Source organism: Myripristis murdjan, chromosome 1 (genome assembly GCF_902150065.1).
Source record: "Myripristis murdjan chromosome 1, fMyrMur1.1, whole genome shotgun sequence".
Taxonomy (NCBI): Eukaryota; Metazoa; Chordata; class Actinopteri; order Holocentriformes; family Holocentridae; genus Myripristis; species Myripristis murdjan.
The window spans coordinates 35,155,464-35,182,931 of NC_043980.1; the positions used below are offsets into that span (position 1 = coordinate 35,155,464).

Consider the following 27,468-nt stretch of genomic DNA (forward strand, 5'->3'; position numbering starts at 1 on the left):
TTGTTTGGGGGAAGTTTTCTTGGCACAAGTTAGACCCCTGAGCATCAGAGGAGCTTTTTTGAAAGCCACAGCATACCTAAACATCGTTTCTCCTCATAGCCACAGTCGCTTTATCAAATGGAAACAGTATACCTTCATCTCAAGAGGAACATGATGGCGACTCTAGTTCATCCAGCCCAGACGAAGTTCATATCATGAATGTGCCACACAAAACAAGTCCAAGATCCCTGAGAAATGTGCCGAACAACGTGACATCCCATGAAGATTTATTGCTGTTCTGGAGGCAAAAGGGAGCCCTAATTGGACCTAATAGAGTGGCCAACTGTAAATATGAAATTTCTATTTCAAGTTTGCATTTCCTTGGCTTTGCAAGGAGATGTTCGAGAGAGATTCAGGGCTTTTATTTAAATATCATCAGATGGATATGTGCATATCCTAATAAGTTCTAATGTTCACTGAAGAGCTGGTAAAAGGGCTCATCCTTCAACACGTTTTGTGAGCAGTTGCTGTGTTTGTTGTTTAAGTTTGAGACAGTCTTCCATGTTCTACACTGAGAAATGATTTTGAGCCATACAAAATACAATGTTGAAACACTCCAGCCACCTGGAGATTCAACATGCGAGCGAATTCGGTGCATGAGTGTGGACCGTCGAGGGGAATACAGCAGAAAAATGCATCTGAACAAAGTTTGCTTGCTGAACTTGCACGGTACACCTAGTAATTGTGTGTGTTGCTTGTTTTGAGTTGTTAACCATTGTAATAATCAAGAAGATATGTAGCCAACTGTAGTTCATTAGCAAACCACACAAGCAGTTTTACCGTATAAAACACTATTAGGATGTATGTAACTCATCACAGATAGGCTGAGATTTTCACATGTTACATCTTACATTATTGGAGGCTCACCATTTTGCTGTATTTATGTACAGAATTTAAGAAAATGGGAGAAATTTCATACACATTAGTCAGTTGTTGTGTAAAGACCATTATTATTTCTATGGCTGTAATCATTATCATAGATAATCTTATTATATTTTCTTTTATGTTGGTCAATAGGACAAGAAAAAAATTTTTTTTCATTGTAGTAAAATTTTAGCTGTGGAAAGTGTAATAAAAAAGTTTCAAAAAGCATTCAATAATTTAAGTATCACTGTGTAATTACTTGCATATAATCTATTAATGTCCTTTATGAAATAAAACAAGCAATATTGTGTGTTTTCATGTCAAATCTTTCCTTAGAATTATTACAGTTTTTTCTGAATGTTTAGCCACCAACAGTGATTCCTGAAGCTCTGTCTCTGAAAGCATCAACACCTGCAACCGATGCATTTACCGAGTGTGTCAAAGTGAATGCACGCTCTCTGCTGTACGCTCAGTTTGTCATTTAATAGCACACTTCTAGCAAACAGGAAACTCTGCTCTCTACATCGCTGCACTGTTTTGCCAATGGCCTTTCGACATTCAGAACTGTGAAAACACTTTTACATAAGTAATGAGTTCACTTACAAATCAGAGCTGCAGCCACAGGGAAACATCTGGTTTGAACAACATTGGAAGCCAATGGACAGAGAGGAAGAGGAGTGAGGAGGAGGAAGAGGAAGATGAGGGGGGAAGAGGATGAGGAAGGGAAGAAGTAAGATAAAGTCTTACATATGGCCAGAGAAGGCGAGATTTTGCCAAATTTTCTTCTGGTCATTTTTTTCTACCACAAATATTTTTTGATTTCTTCTTCTCTTTCTCTTTCTTCTCTATACTTTTGTTGTTTGAGGAGAGTTACAGTAGAACAGTTTGATAGAACAGTTTACATAGAGAAAAGGCTAAAGCCCCCAGTTTTTTTTTTTTTTTTTTTCATTTCTACTTTCAGTGTGCAGTTGGTGCTTCATGAGTTTACTCAAATGATGGTGTGTGTGTGTGTGTGTGTGTGTGTGTGTCATGTATTGATGCAAAAACACAAGTTTTAAATGAAATTGAAATGTTTTGCAAGAAGTGTTTGCTTTTGCAAGAGATGTATAATGTTTTGCTGATTTGGTGTAAGGTTTTGTGGTGAGTGTGTAGAGTGCAAATGCAAATTGTAGTTTTGCACACACACACACACACACGCACACACACACACACACACACACACACACACAGATATGAAAATTTGGAGAGACAAAAATCTATTTTTCATATTGTAGACACATTTTTTTAATCACATCACCTTTTTGTTTATATAATCATATTAGTGTAATGCTTACATCTGGAAAAATTATGCTGTTTAGTGGGTTATTGTGAGCAGGGAATTATGGAAATGTTGCACATTTCACAGAGGCCTGACAGAAAAAATGATGACTTTGCTTGGTGTTGGAAATGTGATTTCAGGTTGACCACGAGGACAACTCAGCAGATTTAGCAGAGAACTGAAGCCGTGTCAGCAAGTGACAGTAAAAGAGATGGATTGAATCATCACACGGTGCTGTTTCGTGTTCCATGGAGCTAATGCTGTTTTCTTCTTTAATTCATTAACAGCTGTAATGTCTTTTTGTTCAGCTGGCCTGTCTGTGGAATGAGTTAAACTGAAGGTGGCTAATGAAAATGTTTACAGTGAAACAAAACCAAATCTGTTACTTGAAAACCTGTGTGCTGTTTCAATAACCTTCATCATCTGTCCCAGTCCAGCAGGGCAGGCAGCAGCCGCACCACAGCAGACCACTGAGGAACCAAAACATTAAAGTCCAGGCACATTTCCCATCTACAGTCTGTCACTGCAAGATAAAATAGCTTAGGCTGATTTCTAAACAGAACAACCACAAAGCTCTGAAATACACAGAGTCAGATGAAACACAACAAGTGAAGGTGAGAGCAGATTAACCAAGCAATCAATCACAGTTTATTTATATAGCAAATTTTCATACAATTACATGTGACACAAAGTGCCTCACATATTAAAACAATAAAACACCCCCATCCCCTCAAATAACAAACAAACAAACAAACAAACAAACAAACAAAAATCATCAATTTGCAATAAGAAATAGATAAAACTCAAAATAGAAAAATAAACGTAGGAATACTCAGGAAAAAATCCAAACAATAGATAAAAAGTAAATCAATGATTAAGAGTGCAAGATAAATTAATAGTAAAGGAGAAGACATGTATAGAAGTGAAGTGAGTAAAACCAGAGTACCGGAGTGTCTGATGAAGTGGAAAGTCGGAGCTTACCAGGAGCACATGAAGGCAGCAAAACCTGACAACCGGAGGCTACTTTGCGTCCTAGTACAGCGACGAGGTTATATTATATTTTATTTTATTTTATAATAACTCATGCATCATGATTTTGGTTAAATATTAAACTTAAGATGAATGATATTCCAAAATAATGATATTTCTTATATTCTTCTTTTTCTTTTCGTTTTTTTTACACAGCTAACCAAAATTCATCCATTTCTGATATGATTAATATGACCTCTCACATAGATAAACACAATATTCATTGTAGGAAAGCGGCGGAATAGCAAGCCTTCCTTTGCCTGGTTTATAAAGGATTTCAAATTGTTTTTCTTATCCCTTAAAAAATGTACTTTAGTAAAATAAAATTTGAAAAAAGCAAGAAAGAGTTGTGGGGATATATTTTGTTCCTTGTTTGTTCGTTTGTGCTTTTGTTTACATCTCCGTCTTGTGTTTGAGAAGCGACTGGTCAAGTATATTTTGTGTATAAATCGCCGCATCTCAATCAATTATTTTTCTTTATTTTCATTTTCTTTTCAACGTTGATATTGTGATGCTTTGTTTGTATGTGTCCTCTGTGAGAATTTGTATATTCCTAAATGAATGTTTTTAAAAAAAGTTTTAAAAATCCTTCGCTGTCCTAGGAAACGCAAAGGCACCAACCGAGAGCCGGAAGCGGAATATGAATCACAAGTAAGAGGAAATGGTTCGCTAACACACAAACACAGGAGTCTGTCGTCGCTGGCTGCCCTTCATTTTCCAGCTGAACTCGGCTTTTTCCGCCTGTAGCTCGACGGCAGAGGACACCGTGTGTACGGAAAGAGCAGACTAGTCTATTTCTTCATTTGTGTTGGATTAAAACCGCTGCGGTTTCAAGATGGGAGGCGGCGATCTCGTAAGTATGAGCTAGCTTAGCCACAACCCATAACATCAATGTGTCTCTGGCTAAGTTATTCATTCATTACGCACATTAGTCGATAACATTACTGGTGTTCACTTAGTAGACCATGATTTAGCTGGATGTCTCACTAAAACCCGCTCCTCAGCTGGGTGTAAGTAAACACAACATAACCATGAGCCACGTTCTTCAATTAGTCACGACACTGTCCAACAAATGTCTCCCAGCTGAGGTGAAGTTGCCGTCTTATGTGCCGAATGTACCAGAAAACCTCCAGGATGTGTGTCCAGGCTCAGGTCGCAGTCTGACTGGTGTAGACTGTTGTCTGTGAGGAAAGAAACAGTAAAGCGATGTATTTTTGAACGAGGTTTGGGCTGACAGCGCCTGTTGTTAGGAGATGTTGCCTGGTACACTGACTCTCCCTGCTTGGATCCATACTCACACACTGGTAGATTGTATAACTGAGCTTTGATGATGACAACACTAACCATTTTTGATGGTCAGGCTAAAGCTCACGTGAATGAAATGATGGAGATTTGCTTGTATGGTACATTCAGTGTGGAGCTGCACGATGTGGACCAAATCATACCTCGACAATGATGCCAGATATCCCAATAGTGATACAATATGACTATGGGTTCCCACTTAAATTTAAATTTTAAGTGTAGCAACGGTGAAAATTGAGCCTTCTCCGAAAAACAATGTAATAATACCAACTGGACATAGAAAATGCAGTTACTTCACAAAGTATTTTATTGATCAGAACTGACCAAACTTCCTTTCTTTCTTTCTTTCTTTAACCTTTATTTGTTAGAGAGGGACAGTGTACATTAATAAACATTTTAAAAGACAGTAAAATGTAAATGCACCCAATTATCGCCAAAAGGTTAATTTCCATTGGTAGTCCCCCTGCCAGAAGGATTATGGCTATACCTAAAAGCAACAGATTACAGTAGCAATATTCACAATCCTATTATCAGTCTCCCTATCTGTCTACCTTAACCCCTAAATTTGATATTGTCCATATTGTTGCCTTTTGAGATATAAATGTCACACATCTTCATATCTAGATAACGATATGATAATGATTTATCATTCAGCCCTAAGGCAGTTGTCAAAGTAAAATCATCAAACCAGCTCAAACTAAATAAACTGGTGCACTAAAGTTAGTTTTTGTAAGTTGTCACCCTAGCTGTAAAGAGTAAACAATCAATCTCTTGTACCTAGTAGGTAGAATTAAATAGCTTTTATTATAACTGCAACTTAATGCCCCCTTCCCTTTCCCTCTTCCTCCAGAATCTGAAAAAGAGCTGGCACCCCCAGACTATGAAAAATATCGAGCGCGTGTGGAAGGCTGAGCAGAAATACGAGGCCGAGCGGAAGAAGATCGAGGAGCTTCAGAAGGAGCTGAAAGAGGAGCGAGCTCGAGAGGAAATAACTCGATTCGCACAGGAAACGGGGGCTCTCAAGTCAGTGCTTTCTCACGTTATCGCCAGTCCTGTTGTCATGCTTTCAGTGCTGCCACTGTGTTTTCAGAGAAGCTCGCCATGCTCTAACAGGTGACTTTTGTGTGGCAACAGAAAGAGAGATGACCGTCTGGACTGGATGTACCAGGGCCCTGCTGGCCAGGTGTCCAGAGATGAGTATCTGCTGGGACGTGCCATCGACAAGCAGATCACCGACCAATACGAGGAGCCTGAGAGCGGCCCTTCTGCGGAAACTGGCCTCCTGCCCGGGTCCATCTTCAACCCGACCACCCCCGCCTCCAGCCTCGACCTGGCCGCCAAGATCAGGGAAGACCCCCTGTTTGAAATCAGGTTCGTCCATTCCTTCTAATTTGTGCTCTTCCAAAATTCTGTTAAAGTCACACCAAGGCCAAAGAATTTGATCTGTTTTGCCCCGGCTTATTTATATTTTTATCTTTTCCTCTTAAGAAAACGGGAGGAGGAGAAGAAGAGGGAGGTCTTGACTAATCCAGTGAAGATGAAGAAAATCAAAGAAATGGTAAAATTACTGTTGCAGTTTTACACATAGTTTTGGTTTTCAGCAAAAGTTGGTTTTTGCTGGAATTAAAATGGTGGCGTGTAAATCTTATAATGTTGATATTTTTTTGTGCCCTTCACAGCTTCGCCAGAATCTCGAAAAGAAAGACAAGAAGAAGAAGAGGAAGAAGGAAAAGAAGGAGAAGAAGGGAGACAAAGAGAGGAGGAAGGAGAAGAAGCACAAGAGAAGGAGCACCAGTTCCAGCTCAGAGGAGGAAAATGACAAAAAACACAGGTAGATATGTTAAAATTTCTATCAGCATGTGTGAGACCAGTTTACTGAAAACAGTTTTGAACTTGACACAGATATATTACCAGAAAATAGTGGTGTACTGTCAAAGTGCCAGGTTATATTGAAGATAAATGAAACTAGCACTTGAAAATCAATATTTCTAATTAACCGGTAGACACTGACATTTTGACAGCGTTACTCCAGGTGACATCAAAGTGAATGGATGAACCACATGGACTCTAAATTTGGACTGATATGTAGCTTCAGATAAACTTATGTTGTATATTGTTTGTAAGTTGGATCTATTATCTATTTTCAGGACACATTCAAGAGATGAGTCTTCAGCAGACGTCAAATCTCACTCCCATCATGCTTCAGGCTATGGGCTGCAGGTAAGGAAGCAGCAGACCAGTGTCACATGACTCCAGTAATACCTTCATCACTCTCACACACAACCGAAGTGTGTCGTACAGATTCAGCGCCGAGTCCTAACAGTGACATGTGCTTTTAGCTCCCTGCTGGCAGACATCACCAGTCCTCCGCTCCTTCCGGTCACTCGCGCCGCCGTGAGAGGAGCCGCTCCCGGTCGCCACACGGTAACAACAGAGAAAACCACAGAAGCGACAGAGAAAACCACAGAGGAGACAGGAGGGAGCAGCACCGAGCTCCCAGTCCACAGAGGGAGCGCTACCAACGAAAAAACAATCACTCATCCAGGTAAGAGTTCACAGTTAAGGCTGGGCAATATGGACAAAATCATATCTTTGACCCAGATATTTAGATATCATGTTGTACTGTAGGGAGAACTATTGTTGCTTTCATAACATATTGACACACACTAGAGAGTTTTGATAATAATAAGGTCTAAAAATAAAGTCTAATAAGGTCAGAAAAATGCATGATATGCAGCCATTAAAACCAGGGGAAACTTCTGCCATATCAGAAACAGTACGACATGCCTTCCAAAAACTGGAACATGGACTTAATTGGTGACTTGGACAAACACCAGCAAAAAGGCCATGAAAAACGTCTCAAGTTGTTGGTGCAGCGTAACTCAAGTCTTGGTTCTCCATGTAGTATGTTCAGGACGTCCTAAATCCACATACTTAAGCCAAACTGAATGCAAAACAACCCACTCCTGGAAAATGTCTCACACACTCTCTACCTGTCTGTGTGATCAGTAGAAAATATATTGAAGTTGGTCTGCTTTTTAAATAAACATCCTGTGTAGTATACAACTGCCAAACTTAAAAAAACAGGTTTTTAAATCCTGCTTATCCATGTAATGATAACATTCAACACAACATTGTGACTCGGATGTTTTTTTAAGTCTGCTGGTTGTATTCTACAGAGGATGTTTATTTAAAAAGGAGACAAACTATTTTCTGTTAATCAGAAAGTTGGGGTGAGTAAATGTTGGGTGAGGTACTTATTTGACCAAATGTTTGCCTGGCTTCTGTAGGCACCTCTCTGCTGAGGAGCTGGAGCGCAAGAGGCAGGAGATGATGGGCTTTGCCAAGCTGAGAGAGGAGGAGAGGGAGGACAACGTCAAAAGATACAAGAGACAAGACGAGCTGGAGAAGCAGCGGGAACAAAGTACCAAGCATGACCGCCATGCCGGCTTCATCCAGTAAGTGTTGGACAGCCAACCATAATCTGACATGGCGTTTTTACATGTTCTTCTGTGTTCTCTCTCTCTTTTACAACATAACGTTTCTGGACACACATTAGCCATGTTCCATTTTAAATGCAAGAGTGCTGTCTCCCTGTCAGCCCTGACACTAACGCTCAGCTGTCCCTCCTGCAGCAACATGAAGCTGGAGAGCGCCTCCAGCTCCTCCCTGGAGGACAGAGTGAAGAGGAATATCCACTCCATCCAGCGGACCCCGGCCTCCCTCGAGAAGAACTTCATGAAGAGATAAAGACACAAACACTCATCACGTTTAAATGTATGAACTGATGGCACAGACTTGGCAGGAGTGTGCAGTCCACTCCCCTCTCAGTGTTGATGTTTCTGAGTGTAGAGTTGGAGGGATGGCTGCTGTGTTTAACGGGCAACGTCATTTATAATGTAACAAATGCAAAGGGCCCCTGTGAGAAAGTCACCGTCCCTTCAACACTCACATGATCCCAACTTTGTATAGTTTTTTTTTTCCACACCTCCAGTAAGACCTGCTTTTATCTTGGATGTTTTTGTAATATATGTTGGTGATTCAGTGTACTCCCTTATTCCTTAAATTAATGAGGAATTTTATTAAAACCACATTTTTGGACCTTTACTTTGCCTTTATTTGAGTTGGATTCCCTAATTAAAAGTCTGAGGCTTGTTTATGAGGAAAATTGTAAAACTAATACTGAAACTAATAAAAACTAAACTAAAACTAAACTTTTTTAAAACAATAAAAATTGAACTAAAATGAGCAAACCAAACTGAAACTAAACTGATTTGAAAACAAAAATGAAAAACGAATTAAAACCTAAAGTAAAATACAAACTATAATAACATAATCTGGTGGGATTTTGCCTCCCATCGCGAGATGACAAGCTCAGTTTTAATTTCGTTTTTCAACACACCTCAACCAACCTATTGGCATGTTGCCGCCCCCTTCCACCAATAAGAACAGCGCTTCACACCGAGTGGTGCCCGTCGAGCCAATCAGCGCGAAGTACACCATGACGTGTGTCGACTCAAGTTCGTCAGACTTCTGTGTTTCTAAATCGTGTAGTCACTGTAGGAAGCTAGCGGCCATTGAGGAAAACCTACAGAGCTAGCCAGTTTGCCGGTGACAGGACCCTACCACAACAAACTCACCATGGTAAGGACATCACAGAGAGACAGTATCAGCAGAGGTTTACACCAGCAGCGCTTTTCTTCTGAAATGACCTGCAGAACTGGAGTTAACAGAGCCAGCCAGTGCTAGCTGTTCGTGCTTAGCCTAGCTAGCGATAGCTTTTAGCCGACTCACCCCGGCTCCTGTATCATGCTTAGCTAAAGTAACTTAATAGAAAATGGTGAAACTGTAGCAGTTCTGACCACCACGGTGAGCCTTACTGTGAGGTGTTTTCAGCAGACTGTAGCTGTGTGTGAACACAGGAGGGATAATAATGACACATGGAGCCGCACCGGAGCTTAGCTACCGTCACATAGCCGTGTGCAGTGAACGGTAAAATAGTGTTTCACCAGAGTAAAACCAGCCCAACTCTCTGTAACTGGCTAATGTAGCTGACTTTAACTTAATTCTGTTTGTATCTCAGTTTGTATTAACATGAGCTAACGCTGTAGTAACCAGTGCAGCTTGCTCCAGTCCTCCGGCATTAGCGTAAAGCTATAACTTGATGCTGGTTAGCAGCTCCATGTTACAGCAACAAGCTAACAAACACCTGAAACCCTGAGCTTTCTTTAAACTAAACTAAACTCAGTTAAGTAGCAGCTTGTCCATACATTGCACACATATACATTGCAAAAATAATAAACACAAGTAGTAAAATAAGAAAAGTGGATCAATACAAAAAATAAAAGAAGAAAGACAAAACCTATGTATACCCTATAAGAGGAATACAGAATAAAATACACTAAAATAAATCTATAGCAAAATCTCTAGACCTTTTACTTTTGAACCTTTGCATACACTGTATGTATAATGAGACCAATAAGAAAAATAGCTGCAGAATAGAAGATGCGTATATACGATAGATGTATGATTTCCCTGATGCCTGGTGCTGGGAGCTGAGCTGTTGTATTGAATGTTCCTCTCAGTGTTGATGACAAACTGCCCTGTCCGTCTCCTCTGCAGTCTATTATGTCCTATAACGGCGGGGCCGTCATGGCCATGCGGGGGAAGAACTGCGTGGCCATCGCATCAGATAGGAGGTTTGGCATTCAGGCCCAGATGGTCACCACAGACTTCCAGAAGATCTTCCCCATGGGAGAGAGACTGTACATTGGGCTGGCAGGACTGGCCACTGATGTCCAGACAGTGTGAGTTTGTCTTACTCAGGCCGGGACTCTGTTGTTCTCTCTTCTAAATTATTGAATCTCTTTAGTCCACTGGCACGGGGACTAAATATCACACCAAAGTTAAGTTACATTTTGGTGACTTAAAATCTGGCCAGGCTGTATTCAAAGGGGTCCCTTGACCTCTGACCTCCAGATCTCTGAATGAAAGTGGGTTCTCTGGGCAGCCACGGCTCTCCCCTTTGCAGACACGCCCACCTCATGCTAATGCCATGCAGTGTGTTCTTTTGGCCTGTTGTAAAATGGTGTATTTGTGCAGACTGGGGCCTAAACAGTCTTGGAGTTGCATCAGTTGGCTTTGATTGGAAAGATGAGACTCTTGTGGATTCAGTTAGCCACATTTGATTCATGTGTAATGATGTGACCCATCGTGACCTTTAGGATAATAGCAGCCTCATGAAATTTTACAGCCACAAACTAGAGGATAATTCCGAAAACAGAAATTGCAATAAATCATGATATCATATTGCATGTTGAATCAGCACCCAAGTATTGTGATCGCATAAAATCAGCAGTTAAGCACATTGTCCCAGCGCTGGTGCACCACCAAGTACCATGATGTCATTGGCTCACATCCAGAGTTGTGAAATGAAATCCATTTACTGTTTTCCACGACAGTATTATTATCCAGTGTAAATGATGTAGGAATGATCCGGAGGTGGCTGTGCTCTGATTACACTGATAGTGATTGGCTGGATTTGTGCTGTGTGTAGATCCCAGAGGCTCAAGTTCAGACTGAACCTGTACGAGCTGAAGGAGGGTCGCCAGATCAAGCCCAAGACCTTCATGAGCATGGTGTCGAACCTGCTGTATGAGAGGAGGTGAGACATTTCCGATGCTGTGCTTGTAAGCTGATATTCCACAGCAAGTCCATACACATCTTGCCTCACATTATGTTTTTGGCTAAATTATCTAACCACATGTTCCAATGATGTTATCTTCTTTCTCACGGAACAGAGAGACACCATTATAGCAGTCTGTGTATGTCAAGTAAGAGATAAAGCTGGTTGTTGTCATCCTCATCAGGTTTGGTCCATACTACATTGAGCCGGTCATTGCCGGACTAGACCCCAAAACCTTTGAACCTTTCATCTGCTCCCTGGATTTGATCGGCTGCCCCATGGTGACAGAAGACTTCGTCGTGAGCGGCACCTGCTCCGAGCAGATGTACGGCATGTGTGAATCTTTGTGGGAGCCTGACATGGTGAGTTGGAGTATGATGTCACTTTTTCACCTGGGGGTTGTTGTTTGCGAGTTTATCCAGGGGTTTCTTCATGATGTCGACTGTATCTACAAGCAATTACAAGCATTTTTATTGCGGAAAATGTTTGTTTTGTTGTTGTCATATTGCTCTAAAATCCTCACTGAGATCTTTGTGCCACGGAGACAAGTCGTTCTGTTAAAACCTCTTCTCCTTTTAGTTCCAAATATACGCCCTTACTTTACTGATCCAGTTTGAATCCATTTTTGACAGTTATAACGGCGTGTTAAATGTCAAAGGTGAGCATACTGGACCTGTTCATGCACTGGCTCTGTCTTTGCATGTCAATCTGGAACCTGCCCCTGACCTTCCACAGATTTTGACTCGTGTCAATTGTACATGATGCCTTCACAAACAAGTTTTAATTTATTTATGGCTTAAAGTGCATGTGTTTACAAGGGTAATGCTTTGGTTTTCAGAGGTATCCTATTACCCAAGGCAAGTGTATCATATGTTTGATCCTTTTATGCAACAAACATTTCTATTTCATTATCCTTAAGAATGAAATGTTTTGATAGTTGTGTGTATTTTTATTCCACCGTGGGCTGCTGTAACATTGATAAATCTGATTATTAAAGAAAAACCTTAAGGGAAGGTTCAATGGACCCTCACAGCAAGGTGTTTTTAGGAGGGTTTTGATCATTTTGTTCCACAGTGTGCTGTGTGTCGCTTGATATTTATGACTCATAACCTGAAAACTGGGTGTGACATGCACAGGAACCTGAGGACCTGTTTGAGACCATCTCCCAGGCGATGCTGAATGCAGTTGACAGGGACGCCGTGTCTGGCATGGGAGTCGTTGTGCATGTGATGTAAGTAAAATCATAATGAGATGTGTCAGAGTTATTGACGGAAAACAAAATCACAAGTTTGATGTGTTTGTTTGACAACCTTTTGTTTTCTCTGGCAGTGAGAAAGACAAGATCACCACACGAACTCTGAAGGCCAGGATGGACTAGAAGCCCAATTCATCACTCACACACTTTTTGTATAAAAGTAATAAACAACGCTTGTACTCTTTTTTTTCTTATTCATATTGTTCAATAAATGAACATAGGTTTAAACAATGAACTTGATGTGTGATGTTTTTGATGGAAGCACATTTCAGCAGATCTTTACACTGCTGCTGTTTTCAATCTCTGAAAAATCTGCATGTTGTGGGAAGCTTGTCTGTGGGCTTGAATTGTCTCCAGAAAATCAAGATACCACACAAGGCAAGTGGATGCAGTTGCTTTAGAAAAAAATAGGCAATTAAAAAAACACTGTACAGGGAGCACCCAGCCTGCTGAAATTGTTTACTCAGTCTTTCAGCACGCCTTTGCATCAAAACACCAGACGCCCCCTCAGCCCCAGTCACATTATGCCAGGGTGCAGGCTTTAGCTGCTGTACTTTTCTGAAGCGCTGCTCTGGGATTCATGACATAATTTCTCAATACAAACTGCGGGACAGCGGATTTAGGGAAAACATTCTGAGTGGGGTTGGTTTTGGTCATTGTAAATAAGAATTTGTTTAGTCCAAAGAGGATACCACTGATGCTCCAGTTTTTACCTATAAACTGACTACATTATATATTAAATACTATTAGTAGTGGTATATGAATGTTTTGTGGTGTTGCCTTCTTTTAAGCCTTTAGCCTGTAGCCTATGAATCACCATGTGGAGGTGGACAGTTTTTTCACCACAATGATACAGATGAGGTGAGAGAGTATTAAGTATTAGAATAACTGACTTAATAAAGATTAGCAGTAAATTAATGTGTAGTTCGGGTACTGAGGAGGTGAGGCAATTTTGAAGAGCTAGAACGCACTCATTATTCCTAATGCAGATACCCTGCTGGGCCTGCTGGTGGCGTTAGAGGGAAGGCCACAGAGAAACCCCAAATTTAAACTGATTGCACCACCACTGCCACTGTTAACATGTAGGCCAGTGGCGCCAGAGTTGACAAGCATCACCATTTACCCTGCAGGAGTGCTGTCACCAAGTGTCATGATGATTCATTACAGAGATGTAGACAGATTGAGCATGAACCAAAGAAATAAAGGCATTCCCAGAGCGAAAACAAGATAAAACTCCCTTTAATATGCAATGAATCGTTTCAAGTAACTTTTTTTCTAATGTCTGTTGGTAACAAAACAATACTGTATACAAACACAAAATTGCTACATTAAATGTAAACAAGATATAAAAATGATTCTTATGGTAATAAAACAAGTATTTGCTGTGGAATTCCCATTTTTATGTGAATTTTCTTAGACCAACCTCCAAGCTCACGGTTAAAATTTCAAAAATATTCAAAAACAATATGGCAACGTAACATTCAAACACCAATTTTTTTTCCTTTTTTTCTTTCTTTTTTTTAAGTCATAACACTCAGATGCAAGTTCAGTGGTTGGATGTTTCAACTTACTGGTGGAGACTCGTACATATCAGCCATGCATTTTTGATATTGCATTCATTTACTTAATAAACCATTACATATTAATGTGTTTATCGCCTGTTGTTCCAATTTCTGTCAGCAGTGGTTCTTTTTTGTTGTTGTTGAAAAGCCTGTTGGCTACTGCGGAGTTATCATGCGATCTGATCATTCTGCATCTGTGTGTGCGTGTATGTGTGTGTGTGTGTGTGTGTGTGTGTGTGTGTGTTTGTATGCGTGCGTGCGTATGTGTGTGATAAAAAATAATAACAACAATATGAACGGAAACTGAACAGACTGTACTAACAGACTCTTACTGCTGAAGCTGACACACTCGTTCAAGGCATTTGTGAGACAGTTCCCGTGCTGGCGTGAGGAGAACAGGGAGGTGGAGGAGGAAGCTGAAAAAGTGGTACAGGGAGATTCTCAGACATTATTCCAAATTCAATGGGTATCACAAGTTTTCCTTGAAAGATGCTTACACTGTGTAGGCAGGGAGGGCAGGGCAGAGGGTTTAAAAGGGGGAACAGGAAGAGGGAAAGGGCCACGTTGCTTTTTCAATAGAGTCCAGCGCCCTCTCTCTGTGAGACAGTGTAACAGCCGCGTTGCTGTGCCTCCCTCCTTGTCAGTCTGTTGTCCCGGCTGTGGGAGGTTACCGGGAGGGGCTGAGGAGGGGGGGCTGGACTGAGCCAAAGTGGTGGGGGAGAAGAGAAATAATTGGGTGGGAGCTGATGGATCTATGACAGGGTGTGGTTGGCTGGACTGGGAGAGGATGAGTCTATGATAGGATGTTGGACATGAACTCGAAGAATCTTTTGGAGTACTGCTCTGGGTTCACTGTTGAGATCTCAGCCCCCGCCTGAGAGGAAAAAGGCACAAACAGAAATATTCAGAGCAACAGGTACACTGTATTTCAGTGTCTAAGAAGCTTCCAGAAGTTTTCACTTTCATTGAAGGCTTTTGGATTATGATACACTTCCTGGGCTCTTTGCAATCCAACACCCATGTTAATTCATTGGCTGCCAGCCATTTTCAGAACAGAAAGCCCCATACTGCCAGCGTTTTAGAGCATTTTAAGTGATCTTTCAAGACCCACAGAATAGTTTGTTCTATGACTATGTAAACACCGAAACCACCAAAAGTCTAACTGACGTCGCACACCGTCATTGGCAGTCAGTGTTTGGATATGAATTGACGGTGATCGCCGTTAAAGGCAGCCAATTAGTTAAAGTCTCCATTAAAGTAAGGCCCCGTTCTGACGTGGTTTTGACATCCGTCTCTAGTGATGCAATCACATGTGGACAGTGGAGACGAATCACATCCGTCTCCAGTAACTTGTCATCAGATTTGCCATCACAGCCTCAGACCCTTCAGAAGCACCTATTCTTTCTTACTCTGATTCTAGTCCAACTCTGCCGGTCATCCTGAAATTTACCACCCATCTTATTTCTCATCTTTGGCCAATTCCTGAAACAACTGTGGCCAATTTCTCTATTATTTCTTTATTGCTTACTGCACAGAGGCCATCTCGCCTTAAAAACAAACCACTCAAACTGAAATTTCATGCCTACCAGCTCTATCAAACACTCCTTCCTTCCATAAAGTGAACAAGAGGCCTTCCCATGATGCAGGGAAGGCATCAGGACACATTAGTGTTCACACTACAAATGCAATGTGGCCCAGGGCATCCCTGACCATCTCTGAAGGCGGTTTGCCTGATCGGATCACAACACATCTCAAGGGATCGCTCAAGATGCATGTTAAAACCAAGCATGAACGGGATCCCAGACTACTTATTGTTCCTTAAATGCAAGACTACAATATCCTCTACCTTCCACAGGTTGTCAAGTCATGATGTGGTCCTGGTACTCACCCCGTGTTTCACAGTTTTGGCAGCATGTGCAGCTTTTTTCTTAGCGTCATAGTGCGTGAGGATGTCGATGATAGCCATGAAGTATACCTCCTTCTTCACAGCACCTTCAACAAACAATAAGATGTAGCATGAGAATATATTGTCAGAATCAGGGGGGTTTACTTTCACCATCAATTGATTACAAACTGCCTGCATCTTATTTCTTCATTCAGTACTTATCTATTGGGCATAAATGTTAAAGGAATCCACACTTAGTACATGTACTGGGGCTTTGACCCTTGCATGATGTGTTTATTCTACTAGTGTGGACTAAAAATATCTCAAGTCTGATGTAAATGTTGACAAATGGATTATAGATCGATCAATTCTTGTACTTCCAGCAGACAACCAGCTGCCTAAGTGTCTGCACTTGATGCGAGGGTACGTTCAGTTCAGTGAGCCAGAGAAATGTTAAAGACGACGCTCACTGTCGTGGCTCTTGATTGCGTAGACATCCACCGAGGGGTCAAACTCTCCGGGGCCGAAGAATCCGCCAAAATTGAGGGGGTTGCCAGGACTGTCGGGAGGGGTGCCAAAGGAACCAGTGAGCGCGCCACCGCCCATCCCGTCATTCTCATACTCTTCCTCATCTCCTCCACCCTCCACGTCCATCTCCTCCTGCTCTGCCCGCTCCACATCATGGATGCCCACCAGCAGACTGTAGTCCATGATCTTCAGGGTGGCCAGAAACTGACACACACACACACACACACACACACACACACACACACACACACACACACACACACACACACACACACACACACACACACACACACACACACACACACACACACACACACACACACACACAGGGGAGTATTTATTGTTACTGTGATCAGCCCATCTACACATTTTGGCAGCTCATACAGTCACACAGGGCTGGGTGATCATGTTGAAATCAATATCATGGTCATCATAAGGACTTTATTTCATATCATTGATCATGATATGGCTTATGTGTGCACAATCACTTCACAATTAATCTTAATATTATCAAACTCATGTCCACTGCATTGAACTGTTTAATAATACAGTTCAATGCAATATCAAGCAAAATTGAGGTTTCAAATGATGCTTGCTAAATGTTTCGTAACTAATTTTGTTAGTTTGTTAGTAAGTTGCTTATCATCAACATAACTGTGTACAATATCACAATATCATATCATTCCACTTATAGAAACAATATCATGATACGATATGATGATAATTGTATTATATCACAGATTATGCATGATAATACTGAATTATCGCCAGCTCTAAAATCACAATACAGTAATGAAGCTATTTATTAAAAAAATGTAAGAAACACAAGATCAAAATTGAAAAGTCAACAGAAGTTGGTTTAGACACATGGTTTGATAGATGATACTGAATTAACTAACCTAAGTTCCTAAGGCAGGGCATTGTCAGTCCTGATGGAAAAAGCGCAATCACTTTTAGTCTTGAGTCTAGATGATGGGACAGTCAAGAGGCCCTGCTCGAGGATCCTGGACTGCACTTGGACTCACAGGGGATTAAAAAGTCTGTAGTGTAGTTAGGAGGCAGGCCTGGCCATGCTTTAACTCTATCGATTCTAAATGTAAGTGAATGGCAAAGTGCAGTGGCCCTGGCGTGTCTCTTACCTCTACGTCACGTTTCAGCTTCTCCAAGAAGTACTTCTTGTTGTCATCTCCTATCTGCAGCTTATGGCCTTCATTCAGGAAGTCGTTGTCTTTAAAGGTAGGCAGTTCCTTGGCCTAAAGACAGACATTTGTATGGTTATAAGACACAGCTTGTGGGCTTTCTATGTTTCCTAAGTGGTTACTACAAATGACAAGGTGGAATTTTACACAATACCCCAAATGCCAAGCACAGTAAGTTGCAAGTACTTGGATTACAATGTACACTTTGGAGTAATTTTATGGCCTCTATTTTTGTAACACTTTAGACACAGCCTCCAGTCAAATCAAATTTTTGTGCATCCAGAGTTGTGACTTATTGTATTCTGGACTGTATGGTCAAAGTCACACTGGAACAACAATTTTCAAAATTTTCAGTCAATGCAAACAAAAAGATGATACCAGGACAACAGACCATAAAACAAAGAGCAAAAGGATAGTGAAAAAGATACTTCATTCAAAATCATAGCCTAGAATAAATCTATGACTTTATTTAGCTGTAATTTGACAGCCCTGTTCCTGAGACCAACAAGGCCATTTATTTTTGTCCTATCATGTCAACAGCCCATCATGACATAGAAAGAAAGCGCACCTTCTCTTTGTCGCTGGCTTCCCTTGAGACAGTAGAACCCTGGATATGAGGAAAAATAAGAGCAAAAATAGAATTAATTGAAAGAAGCGGAGGGGAAATCAGAAGCATTGTTAGACGACATTTATTTTAACTGTCAACATTAGACAGCAAGTTTTCTCCCGAGTATTTGGCAGGCGTACACTACAAAGGATTTCCTGGGGAGTTGAGAAGCAGGCAGCAGTGCAGCGTATTCACGGTTTACTGGCAGGGAATTTGAACCCGTATTAATCTGCAGCACAAGCCCAGAATTCTCCACCTTTTGTGGCTGAGCTGGATTTGAAATCTCCCCCAAAGCTTACTGTGAGATTAGAGACTGTTTTCCTTTGACATGTATTTGTTACCTATGTTTCCATTCTCCCTTTTGAAGAAAAACATCCTGAGTTACAACTAAAAAGCTAATTTTCAGCTTTTCAGCACATCAGCCGTTCAGTGTGACTACAAATGTAAACCACCTTTCATCTACTGTCTATCAAATCATGCAAAGCTCCAGAGCTGTGCTTACATTACACATACAGGTGAGTTATATGTTTACACTTTTAACGTTTCTTAAATAATTTCATTTGCTTAATTTTCATTGAAGATGTGTGGCATTCTAGCAGTCAAGTTTAAAAAAAAAATCAATGGTAACAGAAGGAAAAGTGCTTTTAGTTACCTTGGAGAGCCAACCAAACACACTTCTCTACAATTACAAATATATTATTAAAAAACTGAGAAATGTTTCCAACAGTGACAATTTTCTGGAGTATTTTCTCACCTTTTGCAGATCCTCAGTCACATATTTGGGAGAAAAAAAAAAAACAGAAACAAGACATGACTTGCCTTCAGGTCATACTTGCGGTGCACAGTGAGGCGATGGCTGAATACATTCCGGGTCACCACCATATACGTCTCCACGCCGTCCACTGTTAGCCTGTACATGCCCAGGAACTGGGGGAGCAGCGTGCTGCCGTGACACTCCACTATGAACTGCAGAGAACCAGGAATGAGATAAAAAAAAAATGTTAAGAAAATGTAGAAGTGGCAATGATGAGGAAATAAATATACATCATGAGAAATGATTCAAACCAAAACGTGAGTTCTACGGTGCTATCATGTTAACAGCACTGCATCATTTTTACATGTATGTTTCTTGAGATCCAAAATAGGGATGCCTATTTTTAATTGTTCTCACAGGTCATACTACTAAAGCATGTCCACACTAAAGGTTAATTTATGGTTCTGCGTACACGTAGCTTACAGAGTGTTTGCATAGCAAATGCGGCCCTTGCGGGCCCTCTGCGACCGCCGCAGAGACTTGCCGCACACCTTCGAAAAATTGTAACTATGCGTTGGAACTACAGAGATCCTACGCAGACCACAAGAGCTATGATTGGTCCGCCGAACTACATAATTTCCGGCACTTCACCCCTCTGGCTTCACTGCCTACTGTAGTGTCACATTCCAATAGTTTTCACCTCACTACTTTGCACCTTTTGTTTGTAATGATTTGCGCATTTCAATTCTTTTGCACCATTTGTACTTAATGTGCACATTTCAATTATTTTGCACCATGTTTTGCACTATTTGTTTGAGAAAATAAAACAAGTCAATAATAAAACAATAAAACAAAACATGACTGTTTATTTGAAATGCCACAAATAAGTTTTTTGAAAAGGCTTTTCAGTGTAGGTAACAATATGATAATAATATATCGGCGGGGAATTGCATAGCGTACCAGACCGACAGGACGCAGAAGCATGATAGGCACACACCATCTGCAGAGCAACTGCATGCGTGTTGCGTCTAGTGTCCACAGAACCATAAATCAGCCTTGATGTTTGCCACCCACAAAAGTTAAGCTTTTGTAAACGATCTCCCAGGTAGATAAATGTGAAAACAGCGGTTTGCTGTGTCCATGTGGATGGGGAAACCTTTACAAAACAGGAAACTCACAGCACAGTCAAATACACCTGGACACTGTCCATCTTAAAAACTGTTGGCAAACTTTCTCACAAGTTTTGTTTAGCATTTACACTGACAGGCTTTGTTTAACTCCATTGATGCAAGAGGCCTCTGCTTTCACCAACCTTTCATGGGAGTTGAACCTTAGAACGTTGGTCTTGCAAATTTTTGACCTGCAATATCATGTGGTTCATGGTGTAAACTCAGGGGAATGCTCATGACAAAATCACCCTGAATTTTGCTCCACAGGGTATACCAAGGAAGAGGGCATCCATTTTCATGAGTTTCGAAATGTTGTAAATGATACACTGATTTCCACCTTCTATGGAACACAGCATGAGCCAAATTTTTGTCTGATTTTTTTTTTTCTTTTCGTCCATAATTAACAAAACGAAAGGGCATTCTTCTAAGAAAAATTGGCACTTGAATTTTGAAGTTATTTGGCAGAAGTATTAAATTGTGAAACTTAACTCTTTGCCAAAAGCATAACCCAGTTTTTAGTTTTTTTTTTTTTTTTTTTTAAATCTGGGTTTAGGGATAAACTGATGAAGCTGAACTAGCAGCGTAGAAGGTGTGAAAGCATGGTATGGTATGTGAGTGAGAGTATGTGTGTGTATGTGTGTGTGTGTGTGTAGCTGTGGTGAGGGCATTGCCCGTACCTGGTGGTATTTCTTGAGGATGTTGTGCATCTCAGCGATGTCCTCACTTGACACAGTCTTGATGACAAAGCGGTGGTCGTAGCTGGACAGGAAGCGGTTTCCGAAGCGGCCCTGGGTGTCGCTGTTCAGTGGGGCGCTCCTCGTCAGAGAGTTCTGCTCCAGGACAAACAAGTGGCAGGCACACACCAACATTATACAGCAACTTCCCTCTAGCTTCCCTCCATTCAAACATGAGGTAACACAGAGACTAAAGATCTGTTTTTCCACTAAGGAACAGGCTGCAGTCAAACAACGTACAACATCTGCAAAAAAACAAAAACAAAACAAAACATACACAACAACATGTATATATACACACACACACACACACACACACACACACACACACACACACATATATATATACAGACACACACACACACACACACACACACACACACACACACATCTATATCTATCTATATATATACATATAGATAGATATATATTTATAGGTATAGATAGATAGATATGGATATATAATAAAATTCACCAAAAAAACCCTAGGTGAAATGTAAAATTGCCTAACTGCACAATAAAAGGCAATACCCTGATAGCAGAATCAAAAACTTGCTCTAAACAAAACAACTTCAGGCAGCCTCGAGATCCATTATTTAAAAAAAAAAAAAACTTAAAAGAGAAACCATCTCTTCCAGCTTCACACAATGCTGAGTTCCATTCATTCATGATGAAAATATTTGTCACCGCCCTGGCCCAGTGCACAGTGTTTACCTCACCTGGTAGTCCTGGTCATCGATGCAGAACCTCTCCCTCAGGTTGCGGAACACCATTGGGCAGTACTCTTTGAACTTAAAGCGACTAGGCAGGTTTTCTCTGAGGGATGAGAGCATCACAGATGATCACAATCACAAACACAAGATTGACTCCTGCACTTGAAGCTCTTGAAATTTGCAAGCATAATGCTTGCTTATTTTGTTTTGTTCTTACTATTTTTAGAATGTGAAATGTGCAATGTGTGTGGACAATAATTCAATGAAGAGGTGACATTCGCCGTCATCAGTTCATATTAGAAATGCATTTGTTACACTGCTCATCAGAAAGGGAGATGCTGCCTGTTAGATGAATAACTGAATCTAATGGTGCGTGGAACAGCAAGGCAAACCTCAACATTAACCTGTTTGATTGACAGACTATTTAAATTTCACATTACAATTAAGGCAGGGTGGAGCTGACATGATGTTCATTCACAAGCATATCTATTTGACAGACTAAACAACATACAGAAGTAAAAGAGATCTCTGCAAATCCCAAACTATATGGATGTATTCTGAAACCTGCACATAAAGTTATTTTGACACAGGATCTCCTGCTCAGCTGGATAGCAATGTGGAGCACACTTCCATGTACACAACTGTAATAGCATCTGTTTTGACAATGTGTGTGGTGATTTCTCATACTGGTGGATAAACTGATAAGTGTTGATGAGCATTACTTAATGTAGCAAATCTTATTTTAGATTTATGCCACTGGCTGGGTTTCAAAAAGTCTTCTGATTGGATTTAATGAGTGGAAAGACAGTGGCAGTGCTCAAGCTTAAAGGTACCTACTTGTTAAAAAGGTGGTTGTCCACTTTGATCTTACTGTAGGCTTTAAAGTCATCTGGCATCAGCATTACTGGTACAGGCACGTTACTTAACTCGTTGATCTGAAGGAGGGGGGATGGGGAGAGAGAGAGATCAGAATACACCTGAAGAAGGGGGAGTGAAAAAAAGGCTGATGTTCACACTGTCGGAACATGACAGCACAAATAATTGTTTTTAAAAAAGTTAATATTAGAAACTGCAACTCCCATTTTGACAGAAACTGCAGTTTCTTTAGGAGGAAAATGTGTTAAAAACAGGCTAAATCTCTGCCAGGCAGATGCAATCAGTTGCACTCTGAACACGATCTTTCATTATATTCAAACAGAGAAAATTAAGTGTAAACATCTCATTTTCCTCACTCAAATATATATATAAAAAAACACGGTGGGAATAAAAGCTGCATTACAACTGGTATAAGCAAGAGAATGTTTTGTGTGACCCCCAACAGAGCCCAACAAACACAAAATTTCAGAGTGTATTTACCAGCAGCAATCATTAACTCTGGGACCAAAGAACAAGCTGACAGTTCCTCTCTCTAAGTCCCCTGACACTGATCTTATCTGCTGACACACATCCAGAGCAGAAGCTCATGCTGAGCTCAGAAAAAAAGCTCCTTGTAGATTTATGGCACATAAACAGCCCAACAGTGAGTATTCAGGGGAGAGATTGTGAGTAACACAAAAAGAAGTAACACTACCCAGGGGACAGTTGAAGGGGAGTCTGCAACTGAGGAAATCAACCTTAAAAGAACTACGAGGCAAATAAATAAATATATAACCTATGCAAACAACAGCAGACAGTACACAATCCTGGCAATGCTACATGTTCAATAATTGGTTATCAAAGCTGCAGCAACTAAAACTACTGATAATGTGTCAGTTTGTTGGATGACGCATTTCCTACAGTCACAACATGATGCTGTTATATCTGTGTGCTATCAAGTTATTTCAAGACATCTTTAAGCAATATTTAATTCTGGTAAAGACATTTAATTTTTTGCAAGCACAAACAACTGAGTTAATGAACAGTCAAACTCTGACATTATTGCTGTATTAAGTTTTTATCCCATATTCTCAATAAATACAAATTGCAAAGCAGTGAGATTTATAACCAGAAAATAAAACAACATGATCAAAGTCCATGTGGTAGTTTTTTGACGACATGTGCAATGTGAAGATGAGGTCTTCAAAACAAAATCAACTCATACACGTCTGGGGAGGCCAATGTAGTTGGCTGACTCCATGAACTCAGAGTATGTGCAGCAAATAATCAAGATGTTTTGAAAAGGGGGTTTATGAGGAAGAGAAACAGGTTCTTTACGCTTGACTTCATGACAGAGTCAGTTTCATTTGAAGTGTTTAAATAGTGTAAATGGTGTAACAGATCAGTACGCTGAACAGCCCTGAGAGATTTGACAAGAAAACAGTTTCCTGATCACAAAGATCACATCACTTGATTGTCTGAGTGGTTTCTGTAGGACAACTGCGTCACAAATGGTGTTAATGACACAAATGAGCAACAATACGTGGAGCTGGAGTACTTCAGCGTCTGGCACGTTATTAAAAATGCATTCTTCTTATGACTAAAAGAAGAGGGCTTTGAAGAGAAGTCTGTTTGATGTCTTGGATCTGCTTGCCACCCACACCTCAAATCACCCGGCCAATGTACCCACACACCCACTGCCAATGCTCATCCTCAGAATATATGTTGCAGTGATTACCATGTTTCCAAACTGCTTTGGTTTTATTCAGCCCGTTCACAGGGCAGCTTGTCTGTTTTAAGAAAAACAGGCTTAGCGCTGTATGTCAGGTGTTTTATGTGATTCATACATTAGCTCTTGCAGACATCAGCATGGGAAGTTTAAAACAAAGAGCTGTGAACGTACATGTACACAAACTAATTTCCAAGCTTGTAAATTAACACCACCCACCACAGTAATATCATTAAATCTGATATGGCTGTCTTTTCTACTCTATCGTCAACTAATGAAAAATGCTTTTATATATATGTGTAATGTCATGTCATTTGATCATGGTACTCATGCAAAGGCAATGGACTGAACCACTCAGTAATAGGACAACATAGCATTAGTGGGAGCCAAATGAAAGCACCTGGAGACACCATATTATCTGAGGCAGTAAGAAAGCCATGAGGTGCATAATGCTGTCAGCTGCATCCTCAATCAGAATGGTTCCAAAAGTTATAGCCACAGACACACTCTGTCACAGCAGAGAGGTATGTGTGTGTGTGTGTGTGTGTGTGTGTATGTGTGTGTGTGTTACTGGGTTTGGGGGTGGGGCACCGACAACCAGCAAAAAAAAAAAAAAAAAAAAAAAAAAAAAAAGCATTTGAGATGAACAAGCACACTGAGTTATTAATGTACAACTGCTCCATCAACACCACACTGTCGAATGTGCCCTTCACTCTGCTTTTCATAGCCATGCGAAGCTCAGCCAGAAATGAATGCGATATGTTTTCTGTGCTAATTATAGGACAGTGATGGTGTGGCGTTAAATAGCAGAGAATGGATGAGCAAAGAAGCTGAAAATGAGAGCTCGGGTCGGGTTTGTTTCAGCACGGCGATGTTTTTAAACAACAGCCCGGCTCTGTCTCGCTCAGTCTCCCTCTCCCTCTCCCTCTCCCTCTCTCTCTGTGTGTGTGTGTTGCTAAATCGCTTTTAACTTGCTGCTCTGCCCTGGCTGTCACACCCCTCCATGCCTGCACTACAGCAGACGCAGCTCACGACTATAACACCACATTCAGAGACCGAGACTCCACTATCCATGATTTATGATGCTAGATTAAGCTATGATCGCTGAATGCAAATGAGCACCACGTCGATTTTTTCCACATTTTCACGGCTGCAAGGGGCTTCACAGACACATATATCCGTGTAAACGCACGCTTCTGCCACACCAACCCACGGCTACACCAGGCATTTGCCGCTATCCACAAACTGCATGCAAAAGGTCCCAGCGTGGAGCCAGCCAACACATCTCTGTCAAGGCAGAAGTACTTTGGCGAACATCCACGAGCTAGACTGGGTACATGGCGGATGGAAAGCCCCAAAGTTGGCTTGAAAGGTTGAAGGCAGCTGGCTAACAAAGCTAGCTAAACGTTAGCTGCGAGCTAAATCACAACAGCAGCAGGCAGGGATAAACAAACCGCTTGTTAGTCAACAGGGAACGTACCGTATGGTTGACACCCCACATTAAAACGCTGAGAATAGGCTCGCTTGCACGGAATAGTTTCACCTTCTGTCCTATAAAGTGTTTCTTTTTCGTCTTGGTTTTGCTAGCGCTCACAGGCGCTACGCTGGTGCAGTTGGACGACATGTCTCTGGCCGGGAGCTCAGGCGGCACTAACGGTTGTTCAAGCTAACGGCGCAGCCTCTGTACAAACCAATTAGACGTTAAGAGCCGACAAATTTATAAGTGCATGGTGCTCGTCGTCCAGCTCGCAGTGTCTCTGAATCAAAGAGTGTCTCGTTTGAAGTCAGCGGTGGTGCATTTTGCGCCGTCACCACCCTTCCTCCCGAGCAGGCCACGGTAGAGTCCGGAGACCAGCTGGCGGAGAGGAGAGCTAGCCGGCCATCTAGCTACAGAGGGGGGGTGTGCCTGTGTGGAGCTGCGGAGACCCGCCGAGCAGCTCCTCGCCTCTCTCCTGCCGTCTGCAACCCCAAAAACCAGCGGAGGGTATTTCACTTGGAGCTAGGTAATCCCATTATGATGCGCCTGAGATTGTTGTCAGTCACCACCAACCAGCGTTTGGGGTCTCCTCAAGATGGCGTCTGTGTTGCACTTGCCAGTCAAGAGCGCCCCCAGCAGGCCGACCGTGGAGCTACAGGTGCTTTGGCAAGGAGAGGGTTCCCTAACTTTTTCATGTGAATCCTCAGCAGATGGACCTGGCAACCCCAGCAACAGTGAAAAACAATCACCCATAAACATTCACACCTTCCAGAGAGTGAAGTAACAGTGAAAATAAATTATATCCAGGGGTTGAAAAATCATCAGAATATCTTAATTAACTGGTGTGAATAGATCAGTAAAAGTAAAAAAAAAAAAAAAAAAAAAAAAAAAAAAAAAGCAGCTGGTGTACAATGTGCAGTTCTTCATTCAAAACACACTTGACCCTCCTATTGTCCTCAAGGTCATTTGACCCCATTTAATGTTTAATGTCTCCAGTTAGATGATTAACATAATTTTTTTAATTCATATTTTATGACTTTTCCTAATTTAGAGGGGACAAACTTGCTTCTGCTTTAGGGCCCTCACCAAACATAACCATATGCAGTAATGACAACCATTGACATTTGAGAGGGAAAACATGATTCCTGCAAAAACTTGGATGTATATAATCAACATGCATGTTTTACTGTGAGCATAGATGGTTCACTCAACACAAAACACAACCAAGTTCCAAATCCAGTCCAATGTCTGGCTTTCAAAGTGGCTCCTCTGACTCCACTGGTTTGCACTCTCACTGTGTGGACTCACATTGTTTGTTTGAGCACCTTTACCCAGTTGAGTTTTATTTCACAGAAGTGCTGACAGCTCTGAACCAGAAAATGACCCAATGTCTCCCAAAGTCACCAAGACTGCTGTCACAGTGTCCATTAAGTTTGTCTCCCAGCCACTGTCAAGGGCGTAATTCCAAGTTTCCAGCTTTAGGAGATACTTTTTCATGTTCAAACTGCAATTCCAAGATGAAAGGCATGATTCCCGTTTTTGTGGTTTTCACTTGGGCAAAACTATAAACCAAAACAATTCTTTTAAGCTGCAGTTTCTCAAAGAGCTGTATACTTTTCTTTAACATGATATGATGCCTCGGTTGCTGGTCTATATCTGTCTAAGTACATTATTGGAAAGTTTCCTTCATACTTAGGCTATATCCTAATTAATCAGAGATGTGGAGGGGAACCATGGTCCCAGGATTAATCTTTTAGCAAAGTT

At 41.2% G+C, this 27,468-nt stretch overlaps 3 protein-coding genes across 3 annotated transcripts; 2 read left to right on the forward strand and 1 right to left on the reverse strand.

Annotated features, from left to right (window-relative positions):
- The first annotated feature begins 3,877 nt into the window (after positions 1-3,877).
- On the forward strand, positions 3,878-8,659 carry cwc25 (CWC25 spliceosome associated protein homolog). The gene is made up of 9 exons (XM_030056283.1): positions 3,878-4,103; positions 5,403-5,575; positions 5,687-5,923; positions 6,041-6,110; positions 6,232-6,383; positions 6,700-6,772; positions 6,892-7,097; positions 7,843-8,010; positions 8,188-8,659. The coding sequence occupies exons 1-9, from the start codon at positions 4,086-4,088 to the stop codon at positions 8,300-8,302; spliced, it is 1,212 nt and encodes a 403-aa protein (XP_029912143.1). The 5' UTR covers positions 3,878-4,085; the 3' UTR covers positions 8,303-8,659.
- Positions 8,660-9,038: 379 nt separating this feature from the next.
- On the forward strand, positions 9,039-12,727 carry psmb3 (proteasome 20S subunit beta 3). Its single transcript, XM_030056050.1, has 6 exons — positions 9,039-9,196; positions 10,175-10,359; positions 11,109-11,216; positions 11,422-11,599; positions 12,374-12,468; positions 12,567-12,727. The coding sequence occupies exons 1-6, from the start codon at positions 9,194-9,196 to the stop codon at positions 12,613-12,615; spliced, it is 618 nt and encodes a 205-aa protein (XP_029911910.1). The 5' UTR covers positions 9,039-9,193; the 3' UTR covers positions 12,616-12,727.
- A 986-nt stretch (positions 12,728-13,713) lies between these two features.
- Positions 13,714-26,330, reverse strand: LOC115362015 (phosphatidylinositol 5-phosphate 4-kinase type-2 beta). Its single transcript, XM_030055812.1, has 10 exons — positions 25,708-26,330; positions 22,481-22,578; positions 21,650-21,746; positions 20,874-21,026; positions 19,093-19,239; positions 18,235-18,273; positions 17,607-17,720; positions 16,410-16,671; positions 15,943-16,046; positions 13,714-14,928 (listed from the first exon to the last, which is right to left on the reverse strand). The coding sequence occupies exons 1-10, from the start codon at positions 25,849-25,851 to the stop codon at positions 14,848-14,850; spliced, it is 1,239 nt and encodes a 412-aa protein (XP_029911672.1). The 5' UTR covers positions 25,852-26,330; the 3' UTR covers positions 13,714-14,847.
- Positions 26,331-27,468: the final 1,138 nt, after the last annotated feature.

Bases quoted from the DNA above. Each gene is read 5' to 3' on its own strand.
- cwc25 (XM_030056283.1), top strand. The intron at 7,098-7,842 runs GTAAGAGTTCAC...TGGCTTCTGTAG, and splicing joins AAAAACAATCACTCATCCAG to GCACCTCTCTGCTGAGGAGC. The intron at 8,011-8,187 runs GTAAGTGTTGGA...TCCCTCCTGCAG, and splicing joins CGCCATGCCGGCTTCATCCA to CAACATGAAGCTGGAGAGCG.
- psmb3 (XM_030056050.1), top strand. The intron at 10,360-11,108 runs GTGAGTTTGTCT...TGCTGTGTGTAG, and splicing joins GCCACTGATGTCCAGACAGT to ATCCCAGAGGCTCAAGTTCA. The intron at 11,600-12,373 runs GTGAGTTGGAGT...TGACATGCACAG, and splicing joins CTTTGTGGGAGCCTGACATG to GAACCTGAGGACCTGTTTGA.
- LOC115362015 (XM_030055812.1), bottom strand. From the start codon at position 25,851: ATGTCGTCCAACTGCACCAGCGTAGCGCCTGTGAGCGCTAGCAAAACC. The intron at 18,274-19,092 runs GCAAGTCATGTC...CCTCATATCCAG, and splicing joins ACCGCAAGTATGACCTGAAG to GGTTCTACTGTCTCAAGGGA. The intron at 16,672-17,606 runs GTAAGAGACACG...TGTGTGTGTCAG, and splicing joins AGCTGAAACGTGACGTAGAG to TTTCTGGCCACCCTGAAGAT.